Source organism: Danio rerio, chromosome 4, assembly GCF_052040795.2.
Source record: "Danio rerio strain M-AB ecotype USA chromosome 4, GRCz13ab, whole genome shotgun sequence".
NCBI lineage: Eukaryota > Metazoa > Chordata > Actinopteri > Cypriniformes > Danionidae > Danio > Danio rerio.
Genome location: NC_141024.2, coordinates 14,789,048 through 14,806,599, shown reverse-complemented (window position 1 = coordinate 14,806,599; position 17,552 = coordinate 14,789,048). Strand labels below are relative to the sequence as shown.

General features: G+C 32.9%; 1 protein-coding gene across 2 annotated transcripts in view; it reads left to right on the top strand.

Annotated features, from left to right (window-relative positions):
- The window catches only part of nell2b (neural EGFL like 2b), an 81,209-nt gene extending 68,623 nt beyond the window's left edge, over window positions 1–12,586 (top strand). Inside the window, exons 16-20 of one of the 2 annotated variants that reach the window (XR_015482869.1) lie at window positions 1,769–1,998; window positions 3,706–3,899; window positions 3,990–4,166; window positions 9,452–9,679; window positions 10,171–12,586. Coding sequence is in view for 1 of the 2 variants with exons in the window: in XM_087248108.1 (XP_087104234.1) it covers window positions 1,858–1,998; window positions 3,706–3,899; window positions 3,990–4,166; window positions 9,452–9,679; window positions 10,171–10,212 (782 nt within the window). In the remaining variant the exon portion in view is untranslated. The remainder of the gene's footprint in view (window positions 1–1,768; window positions 1,999–3,705; window positions 3,900–3,989; window positions 4,167–9,451; window positions 9,680–10,170) is intronic. The other variant, XM_087248108.1, reaches the window with a different exon arrangement.
- The last annotated feature ends 4,966 nt before the right edge of the window (window positions 12,587–17,552 follow it).

Genomic DNA, 17,552 nt, shown 5'->3' with positions numbered 1-17,552 from the left:
ATATTCTTATTTTGACTGTGTAATATGTTGATTTTGTGCCATATTATTATTATTATCTTTATTATTATTATTATTAATGTCATAAACAGTTGTGATGCTTAATAATTTAGTGAAAGCACAATTTTAAACAATTTCTTTTTTATCTTGATTATCCTGATCAGGGGTGCCCAAACATTTTTTTTTAATTAAGGGCCAAAAACTAACTTGATTGACGGTGGTGGGCCGGAGGTAAATATACCAAACTATAAAGTTGTTAGTGTAATTTTTCTAATTTATTAATATAATTCATTGCATAATTCAATTAATGCTATAATTTATTACATTTAAAATTGTGAATTTTATTAATATTTGTGCTATTATACTTATATTTTTTGTATATTTTTATAGAAATAACAATCTCTGTTAAAGGCATTCCCACAAAAAATTCCCCATCATTCTCCTACTCAGATGGGATGGAGGGCCAAATTAAAGGTTACCGTGGGCCAACTTTGGCCTGCAGGCCCTAGTTTGGGCATCTCTGATCTTGATTTTATTAGTTTGTCTAATTATTGTCTAATTCTGTTGCCGATTTCGCTTTAACAAATCTTTGAAGAGATTATTAAGGGGCCTAACGTTAACCATGCTTTGATTATCGTATGTTTTTCACCTTTTTTCTTTTGCTTATAGTTATTTTTGTTGATGTGTTTTAATTATCATACCTGGAGATTGACTATCATACATGGAGATTGACTCCATTTATAGTTAACTGGTGATGTAGGACCTTAAGCCAGGTCAGACTGCTGTGTATAAGTGTTTTTAAATGTCCATTATTTTAAGAGCAATTTTGTTGACTATAAAAAGTGCATGTATAAAGCTACATTTTGCTTGTTTTAACACATTATTTAAAATTTCTGGCAAGGAAATAAATAGCGAAATAAGTGAATAGTGAAATAAACTGTTAATAAAAATAAAAAAGAAATCTAATTGCAATGCGACACTATGAAACCACAGGCCATTTGCTCACGCTCATTGAGCAAGGTCATACACAACACACAAAAAAGGCATGTGGACATAACACAAAAACGAAATCAAGTAATTTTAGCATGCTAAAGTCAAATTTAAGGATATAAAATATATTTCCAAATATATATTTTTAAATATATTTTATGTTTTCCCAACAACAAAAATTGTGGCTTGTGAAAATGGCAACTGGCTTGTAATGTTGGAAAACTAGTGGCTGGTGATCAAAAAGTTAATGTCAAGCCCTGATTGTAAGCGATCTCTTTCTTTATTCCCCATAGCTGTTCTTATATAATGTTGTAAAATTATGCAGAAACAAATAGTTTTTTCATGGATATATTTATTTATATACCCAGCAAAGTGTACTCGGTTTATATAATATTTGGTCTCTCTCTAAATTGAATTGATGTTACTCAAGTTAATGAGACAATTACAGGATTAATTGGGTGATGATTGAGTACTGATGATGAACACATGCTGTTAATAAGCTGAAGCACAGCAAAGTAACACACAACTACAACTGACTTCAGTCACAGCCTTAGATGAAATCAGCTGGAATATAATACATTGAATCTCTCAAAATCTCAGCAGAGGATCATAAAGCAACTCCACAAACAGCAGCTTGCTTGCCCGTATTTAAAGAGGGACCAAATACTCAGAGGATTTTGCTGTGTTTATAGCTTTTCTGGCTTTAAATGCTGTGGCAGTTCATAATAAATATTCAGCACTATTTTAACCGAATTTTGTCTTCGTATCTGACAATTTTTAGCTGTCATCCGCATACAGTAATGCTCACCCAGAGTGACACCGTGCTTCTTCCACACATTCCTCATGCATGTCTCCACCTTGTCTCCTCAGACATCGACGAGTGCTCCGATGGGTTTGTGGAGTGTGACAGTCGAGCCACTTGTGTCAACCTGCCCGGCTGGTACCACTGCGAGTGCCGTGATGGATACCACGACAACGGAATGTTCTCCGCCAACGGAGAGTCGTGCGAAGGTAATGTATTTATAATGAAACAGTGCCTCTTTTGAATCAACCCAACAGAGAGCGCTGTATTTTACATTCATCATTGTTGAAGTTACAAGTGGTGCTTTGAATTTAAAGTGGCCCCATTATGCTTTGTCAAATATTACCTTAGATGTGGTGAAATACGGCTGTTTCTGAATAGGTCTGCAAAGTTCCAAAGATCAAAATGCATGATAAATGCACTTATTGTTGTAAAAAGAAAGAAACGCTTTTGAAATGAGTCTTCAGTTTCTCTACACAGGTTTGTAACAGGTTTCGTTTGAAGTCAAATGATCACAAGGCTTTGGTTTTCATTGGCTGCCTTCAAACAATGTCTAATTTGACCTTCAGCTACAAACGCTGCAGTCTGTCGGTCTAGTTTGATTCATGTTGTCAGCATGTTGATATGATGCTACTTTAAAGCAATCCACTTACAAAAGATTTATTTAAACATGAATTGATACCGTTATCTGCTGATCCTGCTGCTACTGTTTATATTAAGCACATTTTCGATCTGACATAAGCAACCAGTCAGTTATTAAGACTTGTATGGCTTAATATAACATAAATGATATCTCTTACTTTAATATATCATTGAAAATCCATGGTTGATTCCATGTATTCCTTTTTGGACTGTTCCAGTTGTCCAGTTATGATTGAGGCAGCAACACAGATGGATTTTGATAGAAGAATCAGAATGTTTAGAGTCCTGCTTTTCTTTTCTTTGTCGTCTCTCGGCATGGATTTTGCACGATATCCAAGAGTGCTGAGGCTCCTTGTGCAGAAATTCATGATAGTGAAGACTTACATTGCGTCTATTTTAGCCTTTTAGCTGAAAATGATAACCAAAAGCTGCACAAATGTATCAGATTTTTAGCAGGCAGTGCTAGTAGCTTGATGTTTTTCTTTTTAGTTTGACGTTTAGCTCTGCGCACCTAAATTATTGTCAGCCCCTGTTGTCCAAAATGAATGCGATTCATTAAACTATGAAAATCCTTCATCGTTTTTTCACTGCATATTTTAGTAAGGCGCACAATTTGTGTTACATTAAACAATAACATGTCTTAACACCCTTTGGTTTAGTTTTAAACTTGACTTAAAACAAAACTGGTAGACGTTTCTTCCCTAATATGTAAAGGATAGTTCAATTTTTCTTGTGAGCATCCCGGACGAGCCCCCATTCTTTTCAAACAAGACAAAATGTAGAAACTAGTCTTTATGTTCTCCACTGAAATTTGATTGGATTGATAAATGATTTGGTTTTCCATTTGTTGCTGCCATGTCAATGACTAGTTGCCCTGCCCTCTGACTAGTTAACCTGGTCATCAAATAAGCAAAATGACTGCTATAGTTCAAAATTATGAGTGCATGGCAATTAGTATGTGCACCCTTAATTCATTAATTCATTTTCTTTTTGGCTTAGGCCCTTTATTAATCAGGGGTCACCACAGCGGAATGAACCGCCAACTCATCCATGTGTTACATAGCAGATGCCCTTCCAGCTGCAACCAATAACTGGGAAACACCTATACATTCTCATTCACGCACATACACTATGAACAATTTAGTTTACCCAATTTACCTGTACCGCATGTCTTTGGATTTGTGAGGGAAACTGCACTCTTAATGCAAAAAAAGTCCAGTTTGTTTTCACTGTGACTTTAACCAGTTTGGTGGTTCTTTGTTTCTGGTTGATAGACATCGATGAATGTGAGATGGGGAGGCACAGCTGTGCTAACGACACGATATGCTTTAACGTTGACGGAGGATATGACTGCCGCTGCCCGCATGGTAGGAACTGCACTGGAGACTGCGCTCATGACGGCAAGGTGAAACACAACGGGCAGATCTGGGTGCTGGATGATGACAGGTGCTCCGTCTGCTCTTGTCAGGTGAGTCAAAGGGGCTGATGGGAATTGTAGTCGATGGGAATTTGAGTTTTTCTCCACTCTGTCAGCTTCTGTGTTTCTTTTCTGTTTTAGTCAGGGTTGGTGATGTGTAGACGGATGGTGTGTGATTGTGAGAATCCCACAGTGGATGTGCTGTGCTGTCCTGAATGCGATCCTCGTCTGAGTTCTCAGTGTTTGCATCAGAACGGTCTGCTGGCGTACAGTAATGGAGAAACCTGGGTGGAGAACTGCCAGCAGTGCCAGTGCATGGTGAGTGAAGACTCGTTGTGAAGTAATGAATTGTGCCTGAATGTGTTTATATTTTAGAATCCAATATAATTTATATCATGTGGTCAATGTTTACTAAAAATTTTGTTTAGACAGTTATTTATATGTTTATACAAATGGATATTTGTATAATACTTTTGGTCTGATTTAATCTAAATTTAAATTTACCACATAAATAAATATAATCAAATCATTTTAAAATATTTTTGAAAGCTTTTTCTAAAACTTAATGTAATAATAAAACAAATAAAAAAAAATCTAATTGCTAGGAATTAAAAAAAAATTATATATATATATATGTATATATATATATATATATATATATATATATATATATATATATATATATATATATATATATATATATATATATATATATATATATATATATATATATATATATATATTTTTTTTTTTTTTTTTTTTTTTATTCCAAGCAATTAGATTTTTGGGAATTTCATGTAAAAGATGTAAATAAACAAACTATGAGATCACTGAAAGTTAATAGTTCCATTTTTTAAACTGTGTTTTTATGAAAGTTTCATAAACATATACAAATAACATTTACTTAGAAAGTTTACATTCACAAAAAAATTATATGTTTTGATTAATGCCAGGGTCTGTTGGAAAATATCTGATTTCAAGTACAAATCAGCAGTCATTTCTTCAAATATACTGTATATATCTGTTTCAGCCTCTCTGTCCATTCTGTCAAAGTAGGTTGTTGTGTCTTCCTCCAGTTCACTGTAGTTATCTTCCCAACTGTTATTAATAATATATGTAGTGCAAATAGCTGATACTTACTGAACTGATCAGGGGGGAAGCCGTTAAGCAAAAAAAAAAAAAAAAGAAATACTTGGTGCATTGGTATGTTGTATGCTTTTAATCTCATGCCAATACACTTATATTTTGGGACTTTGTCAAAATATGTGAAAATAGTCTCCTACTTCTCCATAGTCTCTCCATCATTGTGATCATTGAATAGAACTATCGAATTTGGTAACGACTAATGGAACTCTGAAGAACCTCAACTTCATCTTCCAGTCGAACTCCTTCCATATATGACTGCTTATACCCTTATGACAATTTGCACATATTTGTTCCCACATTTCATATTCTATTATAGTATTTATTATCTCTTATTCCCAATTTCTTTTGATATAATAAGAGTTGTCAGATTTATCCTGCATTAATTTTCTATATAAATGGGCTACATGATTTAGTTGCATTTTTTAATGATAATATAATTACTATTGTTAATAATTATATTATATTATATTATATTATATTATATTATATTATATTATATTATATTATATTATATTATATTATATTATATTATATTATATTATATTATTAATAAAATAGAATAATTTGAATGATTATTACTATCATAATAGTCTTAAAAGTACAGAGGCAAAAACAGACCTAAAGTCAGAGTATGAAAATGCTCCCATAAATTTTTTTTTGTTTCAAGAAACCTTGACTTACATTATAACTGTCCTCGAGGGACAATAAAAAAATGATGCAAAAGTGTGAAATATGTCCCCTTTAGCAAACAGCATCCGTTCACACATGCACAACTGTCATGCTGTTCTCAGTGTACTATTAGTTTCAGATTCAGAGAAACTGCTGCTCACGGTGGAACTTTCTGCAGCATCTCAGAAATATATCTTGCGCCAAACCCTTGAACAGTGCAGTTTTCAGCCCCTCCAGAGTTTGTCCCTCCTGTGCGCTGTGGTTCAGCACTCAACTTTCATCTAATAGCAAGTTTTTTTCCCCTCATTCTTTAAGCTTAAAACTTTTTTTCGGCGTAGAATTGAATTAGAAAGTCCAGCTAACTCCATCTTCCCCTCAAGTGAATAGTCTTACTATAGTATTCGCTGAACTGGCAATGACTTTAAACAGGTTTTTAACGACATACCATACTTTTCCTTTGCCTGTGAGGGGTTTTCTCCTCAGGGTTTACGATGGTTAAACTTGTAGTCTCTAATAATGAAGGCTTCTAGACAGATGTGGTTGGTGTAACAGATTTAAGATGTGTTTTCCAGGCTAATGTTAAAGCACAGATTCTGGATTAATTGCTTAATAAGTGACTTTCCATTGTAAACTCTTTTTTTTTATCCTACAAGTATTAACTGTGTCCATAAAGTCAAGACACTGCTTGTCTTGTTTTATATGTACTTGCCGATTTTTTTGATTTTGAATTTCCCCTCCAGTATAATTTTGAAAATATGTAATGTTTAAATAAATGTAGCACTTTATCAGTTTCGTCTGTAGATTTTGATCATAAGGCATATTCCAAAAAGGCTAATTTATCAAAATGAGTTTTTTTTTCTGCCTCACTGAGCTTTAAATCTCCACATAAGCGTTATTATAACTTGCCAGTTTTGTTCATATCTATATTGTGAAGGTTTTTGACATTTTAAGGCATTTTTTAGGTTTTTTAGGCATTTGATTGCATTACATCATTTGCTTGATTATATTACTTTTTATTCTACAAAAAAATGTGAGTATGACTGTCTGCGGTGCTTTCCAAAATATCTAGTGATGAAAAGACATTTCCAAAATTTCACTTTACTGAAATTTGCACAAAAAAATGAACCAGACTTCAACAAATGTTCAGGTTTTTGTGTTAAAACAAGTATGCAAATGAGAGAATATTTAATTAAACGCTGCATTATTTGCATAAGTAAACATTTTTAATGATGTTTAAATAAACATTTTTGGACTTGAATTACAGGTAATTATGTGCTATATTTAATAAAATCATTATAACAGTTATTTTATTATAGCATATTCACCTGCAGTCTCTTGCTTTAATAGGTTCTCACTCAAAAAGAGCCAGTTTAGAGTGGCTGTCTCATTGCTGTCTTTATTTTTTTGGATGACCTTATATTATATTATATTATATTATATTATATTATATTATATTATATTATATTATATTATATTATATTATATTATATTATATTATATTATATTATATTATATTATAATATTATATTATGTTTTGGATAACCTTTATTATATATTAAATTCTCTTGGAAAAAAAACACTTTACTGAAATATGTGCTAAAATGAACACATTTTAAACCTGACTTCATTATATGTTCAGGTTTTTGTGTTAAAACAAGTATGCAAATGAGAAAATATTTAATTAAACGCTGCATTATTTGCATAATTAAACAATTTTTGGACTTGAATTGCAGGTAATTATGTGCAATATTTAATAAAATCATTATAACAGTTATTTTATTAGCACATTCCCCTGCAGTCTCTTGCTTTAATAGGATCTCAGTCAAAAAGAGCCAGTTTTGTATTGCTGTATCATTATAGGTTTCAGTAAAGCTCTTCTCTCATACTGTTGCACTGTTATCGCATTCTCTTTTCAGTCAGCGCTTTCTTTTAGTCATTTTCAACGCCCTTTACTCTTCCAAACCTGATTCTCATCAGTTGTTTTTTTTTTCTTGTTCCCTATGAAGTAAAAGAAACACAGAACTTGAAAGGGAGGACGAGACTCAGAAAGAGAGAGAATGAGGCAGGAGAAAGGCTTTGTATTTTAAGCATACAGAAGTGTGAGGAGCGAAAGAACAAAGAATGTTTCCGGAACGGAAAACTCCAGGAGGGGGAGAGAGAGAGACTTTCAGAGAAATATCTGCATTCGTCTTGTAATCAAGGTCTATGTAAAGCTGCTCGGTCTGATTTAGGGTATAATCTGCCAAATATGTGGCCTTGCAGAGAAATACGGCACAAAATGAATCATTTATTCACCCTCTTGTGGTTTTTAAACCGGTAAGACTTTCTATCATGCCTCAAACACAATAAGAAATTTGAATAAAGCACAGATAAGTTGTAAAATAATTTGTCTTTCATGATTCAACACCAAAAACTATTTTATTTAGAGTTTGAGTTTAGTCAGTTTCACTTTTTGTGAAGCAAAAAACTGTAATTAATAAATAATTCTCCTCTAGATATAGATTTTTTACACTAACACTTTCCTTGAAGTGTTTAGCAGAACTGACCTTCAATCACTTTGATGTCTATTAATACATCAAGCACTCCATCATTTTATCCTTGAACCTTTGGCAAACATCCAAAAGGGCCAGCATTTTTTTAGTCGAATGTAAAGAAAATATCCAAAATACACTTTTAATTGTCACCATTTCATACCTGTCAACTCTGGCATGTGGATAAGGGATACAGATGGCGCCTGTAATGGAAAGGAAGGGAATCCCGCCGTTTTTATATTTATTTCAAAGTGTTTTCATTCCTAAAAAAATTAAAACGCAGAACAGATTTACATTTAAGAGAAAGGGGCGCCCCCTAGTGGTTCGGGGGTATAGGTTGCGTATAGGGGGGATCGGCTCTTGGATATATATATGAGCAATATCACACGAGTAGCAGTGCAATATGGCTGTATATCGGCACTGGTGGGAGGCGTGCGTTGCGACCTCGTGCCTTAGTGCCCCCACTAGTGCCGATATACAGCCATATCGCACTGCTACTCGTGTATTATTGCTTATATATATATTGACGGCATAATTGTGTATATAAAAACAAAATCAAACACGGAGAGTCTCAAAAACCCTTTTGTATGTGGAACTACTTTCTTCCGCCTTGGATTCAAATCATAAGCTGACAGTTTAACAGCTGAGCCAGCATCTTTTAAACTTTAGATCTGTAGTGTCTGCTTTTTGCTGGTTGTATGTGGGCGGAGTAATACACAAAGGGTAAAGAGGCTTTACGGGTACTGATATTACCTAAATATATCATGGCTATCAGCCAATCAGATTCGAGAACCAGACAAAACTGTTGTATATATATATATATATATATATATATATATATATATATATACACACACACACACACACACACACACACACACACACACACACACACACACACACACACACACACACACACATACATGCAATTTAAGGTTGATTTTGTGGTTCAGGGTCACAATTCAAAAATCTCATAATAAGAAAAAAAGATCAGCATTTTTTTGATGTAATGTCGCACCTGTTGAAGCATGGTGATATAATCATTAGCAAATATTTGAACCCTGTTCACCTGCAGTATATTAATCCAGCCTTGACCTGTGGTATCGATCCTTCATTAAACTTTTCTCTCTGGATCAGTGGCCACAACACACTCTTGGTGATTTGCAGCCTGTTAAAGCGGAAGTGTGTAATTTATGTGGCAAATGTAATTGCAGAAGTATTGATTGTTCAGATGAAGCCCTGACCTTTGTTTTTCAGAGGGGCGAAGTGGACTGCTGGCCGGTCTCGTGTGCACCGGTGTCCGACTGCGAGTTTACAGTGGTGCCGGATGGCGAATGCTGCCCGCGCTGCGTCACTGACCCCTGCCTGGCCGATACAGTGCGCAATGACATCACCAAGACCTGTGTGGACGAATACGGCATTAGTCGCTTTAGCGGATCCGCCTGGACCAAACACGGCACCGAGTGCTCCCTCTGCCAGTGCAAGGTACAGTTCATCCACATCAAGTTTGTTTTTGGATATAAAATAATAATTGATGACTGGCAGATGAATTATTCCAAAATAATGCATAAATATAAGTACATAAACATATAAATCAAGAAGAAATATTATTAAAAGTGACGTTTAAAAACATTTAATTAAATAGACAGATTAAAATTGTGTATTTTCACTTGTGTAAAAATGGGATGATAAGAGATGGGATAAGTCATGTAGAGTTAGCCTGGGTGAGAAACGCAGCAAGAATAAAGAACTGATCTGAGCACAGGTACTGGAGAGGGATTACTCATCTCTTATGAAAGTGACCCAGCCAAGGTCATGAGCGGCGCTTCAGCTCACAGATCAATTATGACAGACTGACGCTTTACACACATCCACTGCAGAAACACTTCTATATGACTGTCACATTGGCTGCTTTTCTTCTCTGACTAATGTCTTTTTCCTTTTCTTCTCTCCCGTCTCTGTGTGTTTCTCTGCAGAACGGCCACATCTGTTGCTCTGTGGACCCTCTGTGCCTCTAGTGCTGTTCAGAAGGCAAAATATATGACTTTTCCTTTCTTCTCTCTCTCTCTCTCTCTCTCTCTCTCTCTCTCTCTCTCTCTCTCTCTCTCAAGCTATCTTTATCTATCTCTCATGTCTGTTTTCTTTCGCACTCTTCGTCTCGGCTCCCTGTACAGTTTCATCCCCTTCAGAAGATCATTTTATACTGTATTATAGCATAAACACAGATATACTGATAGCTCAGTCACTGAAAAAAATAATAATAAATAAGGCCTCGTTTCAGCTTTAAGCAGTGTTTACAATTTTGCTTGATGCTTTTAAGGCAAGACACTGCAAGTAAAATAGGAGAAAACAGTTATTTTAGGATTTTTTTTATGGTCCATTCACATTTGCAAATAAGGAATTATTTATTGAAATGTTTGCAAACATTTCATTCATTTTAATTTTAAGCATTGGGTGAAGTCAATTTGTTTGTTTGTTTGTTTATTTACTTACTTATTGGGGTTTTTAAAGAGGAGATTGGAATTGTTTCTGTTTGTTATTACTTCATTTTTCAGAAAATGCTGCAAACAGCCAAAATCAAATGAATACTATGTTTCACTTTTTTTGTACAATAAAGTGTCGTATATAATCAGTCAAATTATGTAAGAACAAATCTCTCTGGCAAAACCTTTAAGAATATATCAATAAATCTGAGGTTTGGTATGTGTAAATTACAAAAAAAAAAAAAAAAGTCTCGTTTTGAGAAAACAGCCTTTTACAAATATGTGTTAAAAATAAAATCTGCAGATTTATGTGCAATTTAGGAGCAACAACAACAACAAAACCTTAAGTCTGTTTTGAATAGTTAGTTGACTTTACTTTTAAATTATTAAGTAAATGAACTGTGGACATAATTCTAAAAATTAAGTCATGTCAACTTTAAAATTACAAGTTACAAAGCACTGTAAAAATGCTGCGTTGTCCATGTTGTCCAAACGCAAATTAAGTTAATTTAGTTTTTACAAATTTAAGTGGATTTAATATCAATATTATAAGTTAGCCAAAAAAAGAAAAAAAAACAAGACTTGTGTTGGCTCAGCTCATTTTAAGTAAATAGTTTAAACAAGCAGAAAAAAGGAGTGTGGGTTTACTCTATTTTTAGAAAAAGTAAAGCTACTAATTGATTTTTAAGGAGGAGATTAAATATGTAACCCAGTAGAATAAAATTCTACAAGATTTTAAGTTTGTGAAATAATTTTAAGGTTATTTATTTATTGTTTGTTTGTTTGTTTGTTGGATGGGTGCAGAATTACCGGTGGATTATGCCCCACTCACTTTAAAAGGGTGACGTCAGGCATTGCCAAACTGCATTGTGGATTTGTCGGCGCCACTTCAGTGGCGTAGCTCACTGCAGAATTTGGGAAATTCTCAACTCTTCAAGCGCCAACGGAAGCGTTAGCCAATCAGATCGCTTTATGCAAATACCCAAACTCAGGCAGTAACCGATTGTGGACTAATTTCATTGGCTGGCGCTGCTATGACGATCGCGTCAGCCCCAACTTCAGACACGGCCTCGGTCAAGCGTTGACGCTGTAGCCCCGTGTGAATGAACGGTTACATATGGGTGCTCGTCCGGGATAGGAGTGAGGTTTAGGGGGCTGAATGTAACAGGCCAACTGCTGCAGTGCTGTGCAGGTAAACCTTATTCCTTTGACCTCTTAAGGTGCTCTAGCAACAGACGCTAGAGGCCATGGTCTTTAGCCTTCTTGTTAGAGCAACCGACTCCTCAAAGAATCGCCGGTTTGATCCTAGCTCAGAGCGGGTTGGGTGTAGTAGGACATACATAACATACATTTGACAAAAAGCTCAAAATCTTAAAAACTGTAAAAGTCAAAAAGCCCAAAATGTTGTATACTGCAGTGTCTTGCCTTAATAATGTGTTTATTTGTCATTTATCGATTCTCAATCATTGGAATCCATGCCACGATATTTCAACATAAAGATCAATCATTGCAGATTCCATTCGATTTTCAGGTTTCGGTATCAACAACGATGTTAAACCTAAAGGCTAAGTTGACGTTGACCGCAGTGTTTTGTGCTTGATGGGTTTAGCGAGCTGCACACATGGTAAAACCCTTTGTAAATGAGACGCTCCAGGTTTACCAGTGTTTACTTATTTCAGTGTTTATGGTTGTTTCGCTCCTTTCTGGGAAAATATGATCTTGATGTTGTGAATAGGTTATTTAATGTGTTCGTTTTTCACGTCTTTTGAATTTTGTCTTTACTTTGACGTTTTTCTTTTTGTTGTTGTTGTTGTTGCACCTTTTGTCGGGTTGATGTTTGGTTTCTTCAATGGCTCGGTGCACTATTGTGTCATGGTGAAATAAAAGGTTTACACTGAAAAAAAAGGAATCTCTGTCCTCATTTAAATTTAGTAAAGACAGCTGAACTTAAATTATTTAATTATTTAGTAAATTGTTTTGCATTATTTTTAGTAGCAGTATTTTTATTTTATTTTATTCCAAAAATTTAAATACATGCTTCAGGAAGAAAATGCATGTTAAAAATGCATTATTTTTATTTTATATATATTTATTATTGTATGCTTAGATATACATACAAGTTTTTTTACAATCAGTGTTATGTATTTATTTACATAAAATAGGCTGAACCCATTTATTTTATTTTAAGTATTTTATCAAAATATAATCTAAATATATTTTTTGCATAATGTTTAGTAGTAGTCTAAGTAGTAAAATTGTTTTATTTTATTACTTTATTTATGCTTCAAGCTAAAATTTGATGCTGAAATTGCATTTTTTCATTGCATTTATTATTATATGCTTGGATATACATTGATATTTTTAATAATCAGTATTATTGTGTATTTATTTGCATAAAATAGGCTGAACTTATTTATTTTATCTTTATATTTTATCTAAATATAATTATTTTATTGATTTAGTAGCAGTATTTTATTTTATTATTATTATTTTTTATTATAAAAACTCAATTCAGGAAAAAAATACAGGCAGATTTTTTATTGCATTTATTATTATTATATGCTCAGATATAAATTGAAATTTTTAATAATTAGCATTATTGAGCATTTATTTACATAAAATAGGCTCATTTATTTTATCTAAATTTTTATTTTGCATAATTTTTAGTAGTAGAAGTAGTAAAATTGTATTTTATTTTATTTATTTTTGCTTTATACTGCTCTGCATAATGTTTCAGGAAAACTTATTAATAGAATGTATTGTTATTATATGCTGGGAGCTGCATGGAGATTATGTTGTTGTCTATAAGTTTATAATGGGTAATATTCTGGTTTCATGAAGGCACATTTTTGTCATTTTCAGCTCATTTTACTTCCATGATATGACGTATTTCAGTCTTATTATATTTTGATTCAGATTAATTTGTGATTGTTAAAGATGTTAAAAAAGACAAACAATCTTGAATGTGCTCTTTAGAATAACATGCACAGATGAATCTTTCACAATACGACTAGAAAAAGAATTTGATTACATCTTAAGTACGTTTTTTTTTTCTCAAAATCAAAGGGGCTTTGTGAACTCGAGGATTCAAATATGATTAAAATAATATTATTTTCCATGTGCTTTTTCTCCCCAGTCTGCACTGATTTCAACGTCCTGTCTGTTTCCCTCAATCTGGTGTCTGGATTCTCCAAATTCAGGCTTTATTTCAGTGCCAGTAATCCTGCTTTAAATAGTTGCTTGATAAAGTGCGCTTCTCCTCTTATGATCTTTCTCTGTTTCGAGCTCAAACACAGATTACTGCAGTGCGATTCCTCTCATTTCCGTCATTTACTGATCCACAGATTAGTGGACACACTGCCCATCTGATGGAGCTGTGCCAGCTCCGTGTGCCAACCTTCATCTGACCTAAAGTGTGTGGACATATGCGTGTGTTTTCTCTTGATCAAATGCATGCGCAATGTGAGCTGATATTTATAGAATCAGCATTTGGCTGTTTGGCTTTTGTGGAAATACTTGTGGAAGGTTGAGGTACTGCAGCGTCTCATGCTGAACTTAATTTACAGTTTTATTATTTTGGTAGCAGATTTTATGACCTCATTATAATAACATGAATATTTATAATATAAATATATATAATAATGTATAATATGATATATTAATAAATATATATTAAAAGTATATAATAATAATAATAATAACAATAATAATAATAATAATAATTTTAGTAGTGGGAATAATAATAATAATAATAATAATAATTATTATTATTATTATTATTATTATTATTATTATTATTATAGTTAGTTAGTTAGTTAGTTAGTTAGTTAGTTAGTTAGTTAGTTAGTTAGTTAGTTAGTTAGTTAGTTAGTATAGATTTATAGACAAAAATTAATAATTTAAAATCAATTGGTGACCAATTGGTGGCAGCCAGCCTAGAGAGAAAAGAACTGGGGATTTGTGTTCATATTTGCGAGCCCCTGTCAGAAGTCTCGCAGCCACATTTTGGACTAATTTTAATCTATTCAGGGCATTTTGACTAATACCCTCCTACAAATAGTCAATAATAACAATAATAATTTTTATATTTATTTTTTAAATGTTATATATATATATATATATATATATATATATATATATATATATATATATATATAGATATAGACATATATATATATATATATAGATATATATTTGCTGGCAGACATTACAACCACATGATAATAATAATGTTAATAATATTTTAGTTGTGTAAATAATAATAATAATTATTTTTTATTTATTGTTTAAATGTTTTTTATTGATTAATTTATTTAATTTTAATTGTATTATTTTGCTAGCAGATATTATGACCACAAAAAAAGAATAATAGAAAAAAAGAAAAAAGAATAATAATAACAATTATTTTATTTGTGACAATAATAATAATAATAATATTTTTAGTTGTGGAAATGATGATGATGATGATGATGATGATGACGATGATGATAATCATATATTTATTGTTTAAATGTTATTTATTTATTTTATTTTTAGCTGGCAGACATTACGATCACTTAATATTAATATTAATAATAATAATAATAATAATAATAATAGGAATAGGAATATAAATGTGAATATTTGTAGTTTTAGTAAAAATAACAATAATAAGAATTATTTTTATTAGTGGAAAAATAATTATTTATTATTTAATTGTATTCCTTTTCTTTTTTACCTCATATTAATAATAATTAAAGACCACATAATAAAGTATAAATGATTAATTTTAGTAGATATAATAATTATTATTATGCATTTAATTTTTTTTTACATTTTTATTTACAAATGCACATTTTATGACCATGTAATATAAATATTTGTATTTATTATTATTATTATTATTGTTGTTGTTGTTATTATTATTAATAATAATAATAACAATAATTTAAATGTTAAATTACTTGTTGGCAGCATTTGTGACCACATAAAACATGAAATTTGTTTTATGTACTATATATTTATCTTGTTTTATTTATTTATTTTTTATTCTTTTTTATTTAAAACATTTCACTGTACAATTTGCAGGCAGTATTCATATTATAGTAAATTAGATTTTATTAATCTAAAATATATATATATTTGTGTGCTCTCACAAAATAATTTGATTCCATCATCAAAACTCTCTATCAGCAAAGACAAAATGAGCGGCACTAGTTATATTAGTCACATGACCAATGTGACCCCATCCAGCGACCATTTATGCAAATTAAAACAAAACTCTTCATTCCGTGCGAGCGAAAAGTACTCTTTTATTTCTTCGTTTTGTAAGTAGGAAAAATTACAGAGTGCCCCTTTGACCCATAATCACCATGTTGATTAAATTGCTTATTACTCCTCTTCTGTTTCTCTCTCACACACACTGAGTGGTTGTTTTTTATAATCTCTTGCCCTTTTCAGCACAGCGTGTAATCTTGCTGAAGTGCTGAATCCGCTCTCTGCCAAAAACTAACTGGCAGCGTCTCTTGTCCTCTGCTGTTGGACACTTTGGCTCTATATTAGTCTGCCTGTCCTGGCTAAAAGAGAGCCAAGAGTCTGACTTGTGCTTCCTCATGCCTGTGAGGAGAGGAGAAGTGACCCGGCGTGTGCTCTGTTCCTCCAGCTGCCTCCGAAAAAAGCCCTGCAGCAGAGAAATGTCCCACGACTGAGCAGAAATATCAGCACCACGGAGAGCTCCAGCACTGGCTAAAAATGCTGGGTGCCATACAATCGATTTGTGCTGGGACAATTTGAAGGAATAACGTTAACTTATTCGTCTTTACATTTTGAAAGGTTTGTTGGCATGAAGGCTCAGTGGTCTCAGTTGGTATTTCTGTGTGGGGTTTGCATGGTCTCCCTGTGTTGGCATAGGTTTCCTCCGGGTGCTTCCCCACAGTCCAAAGACATGCGCTATAGGTGAATTGAATAAGCTAAATTGGCCGCAGTGTGTGTGAATGGGTGTTTCCTAGTACTTGGTTGCTGCTGGAAGGGCATGTGCTTATGCCAGAATAGTTGGCGGTTCATTCCTCTGTCGCAACATTTGAGAAATTAAAGATTAAGCTGAAAGAAAATGAATGAATGAATGAATGAATTTTAAAGGTCCCATAAAATTAAACTAACATTTTTCAGGTGTTAGTATCAGTATTGTTTGATTTTAGAATATCTGTAAACAAGTGCGTACTAAAACAGTGACAAAATTTGAGATTAAGGGATAGAAAACTGCAGAGCAAAGCTTGCAGTTTGTCATTTCCACCTTAATGGATCAATGGATTTATTCACTTCATGCCTCAGTTTCTCATCAAATCCTGACCAATCAAATGCTCTCTAGTATCTGACATGCCCCGCCCCCTTCAAGACACTTCACATTTGATGTGCTTGAGGTTACTCTCACTGGCAGAGCGGTGATAAAACAAAATGCTATTGGCTGTTTATAAAAAGGGGAGGAGCTACATTATGTCCCGCATTCTTTTCATGTTTTGGTTGAGATTAGGTACGTCAAACATCGAATAAAACTCCACACAATCATTTTGTGCTGGGACAACTTAAAGGAATTAAGTTAAATGGTTAATTTTTGCATTTTTAAGGGTCTTATGAAAATAAAAGAAAGTTTTTTTAATGTTATTATCAGTATTGCTCATTTTTTAGGATATCTATAATCCTAGTGCTCACAAAACAGTGACAAGAATTGCGTTTATGAGATATAAAACTGATATAATTGGACGCATGAAACCAATGCAAATTACAGTAGCAAAGCAGAATTCCAAACTCGCAGACATTTTCGCAATTAGCTAATTGCAAAGTTACAAGATTTTTCTGAACCGTTATAGTTGACCTCATAATAATAATAAATGAATATT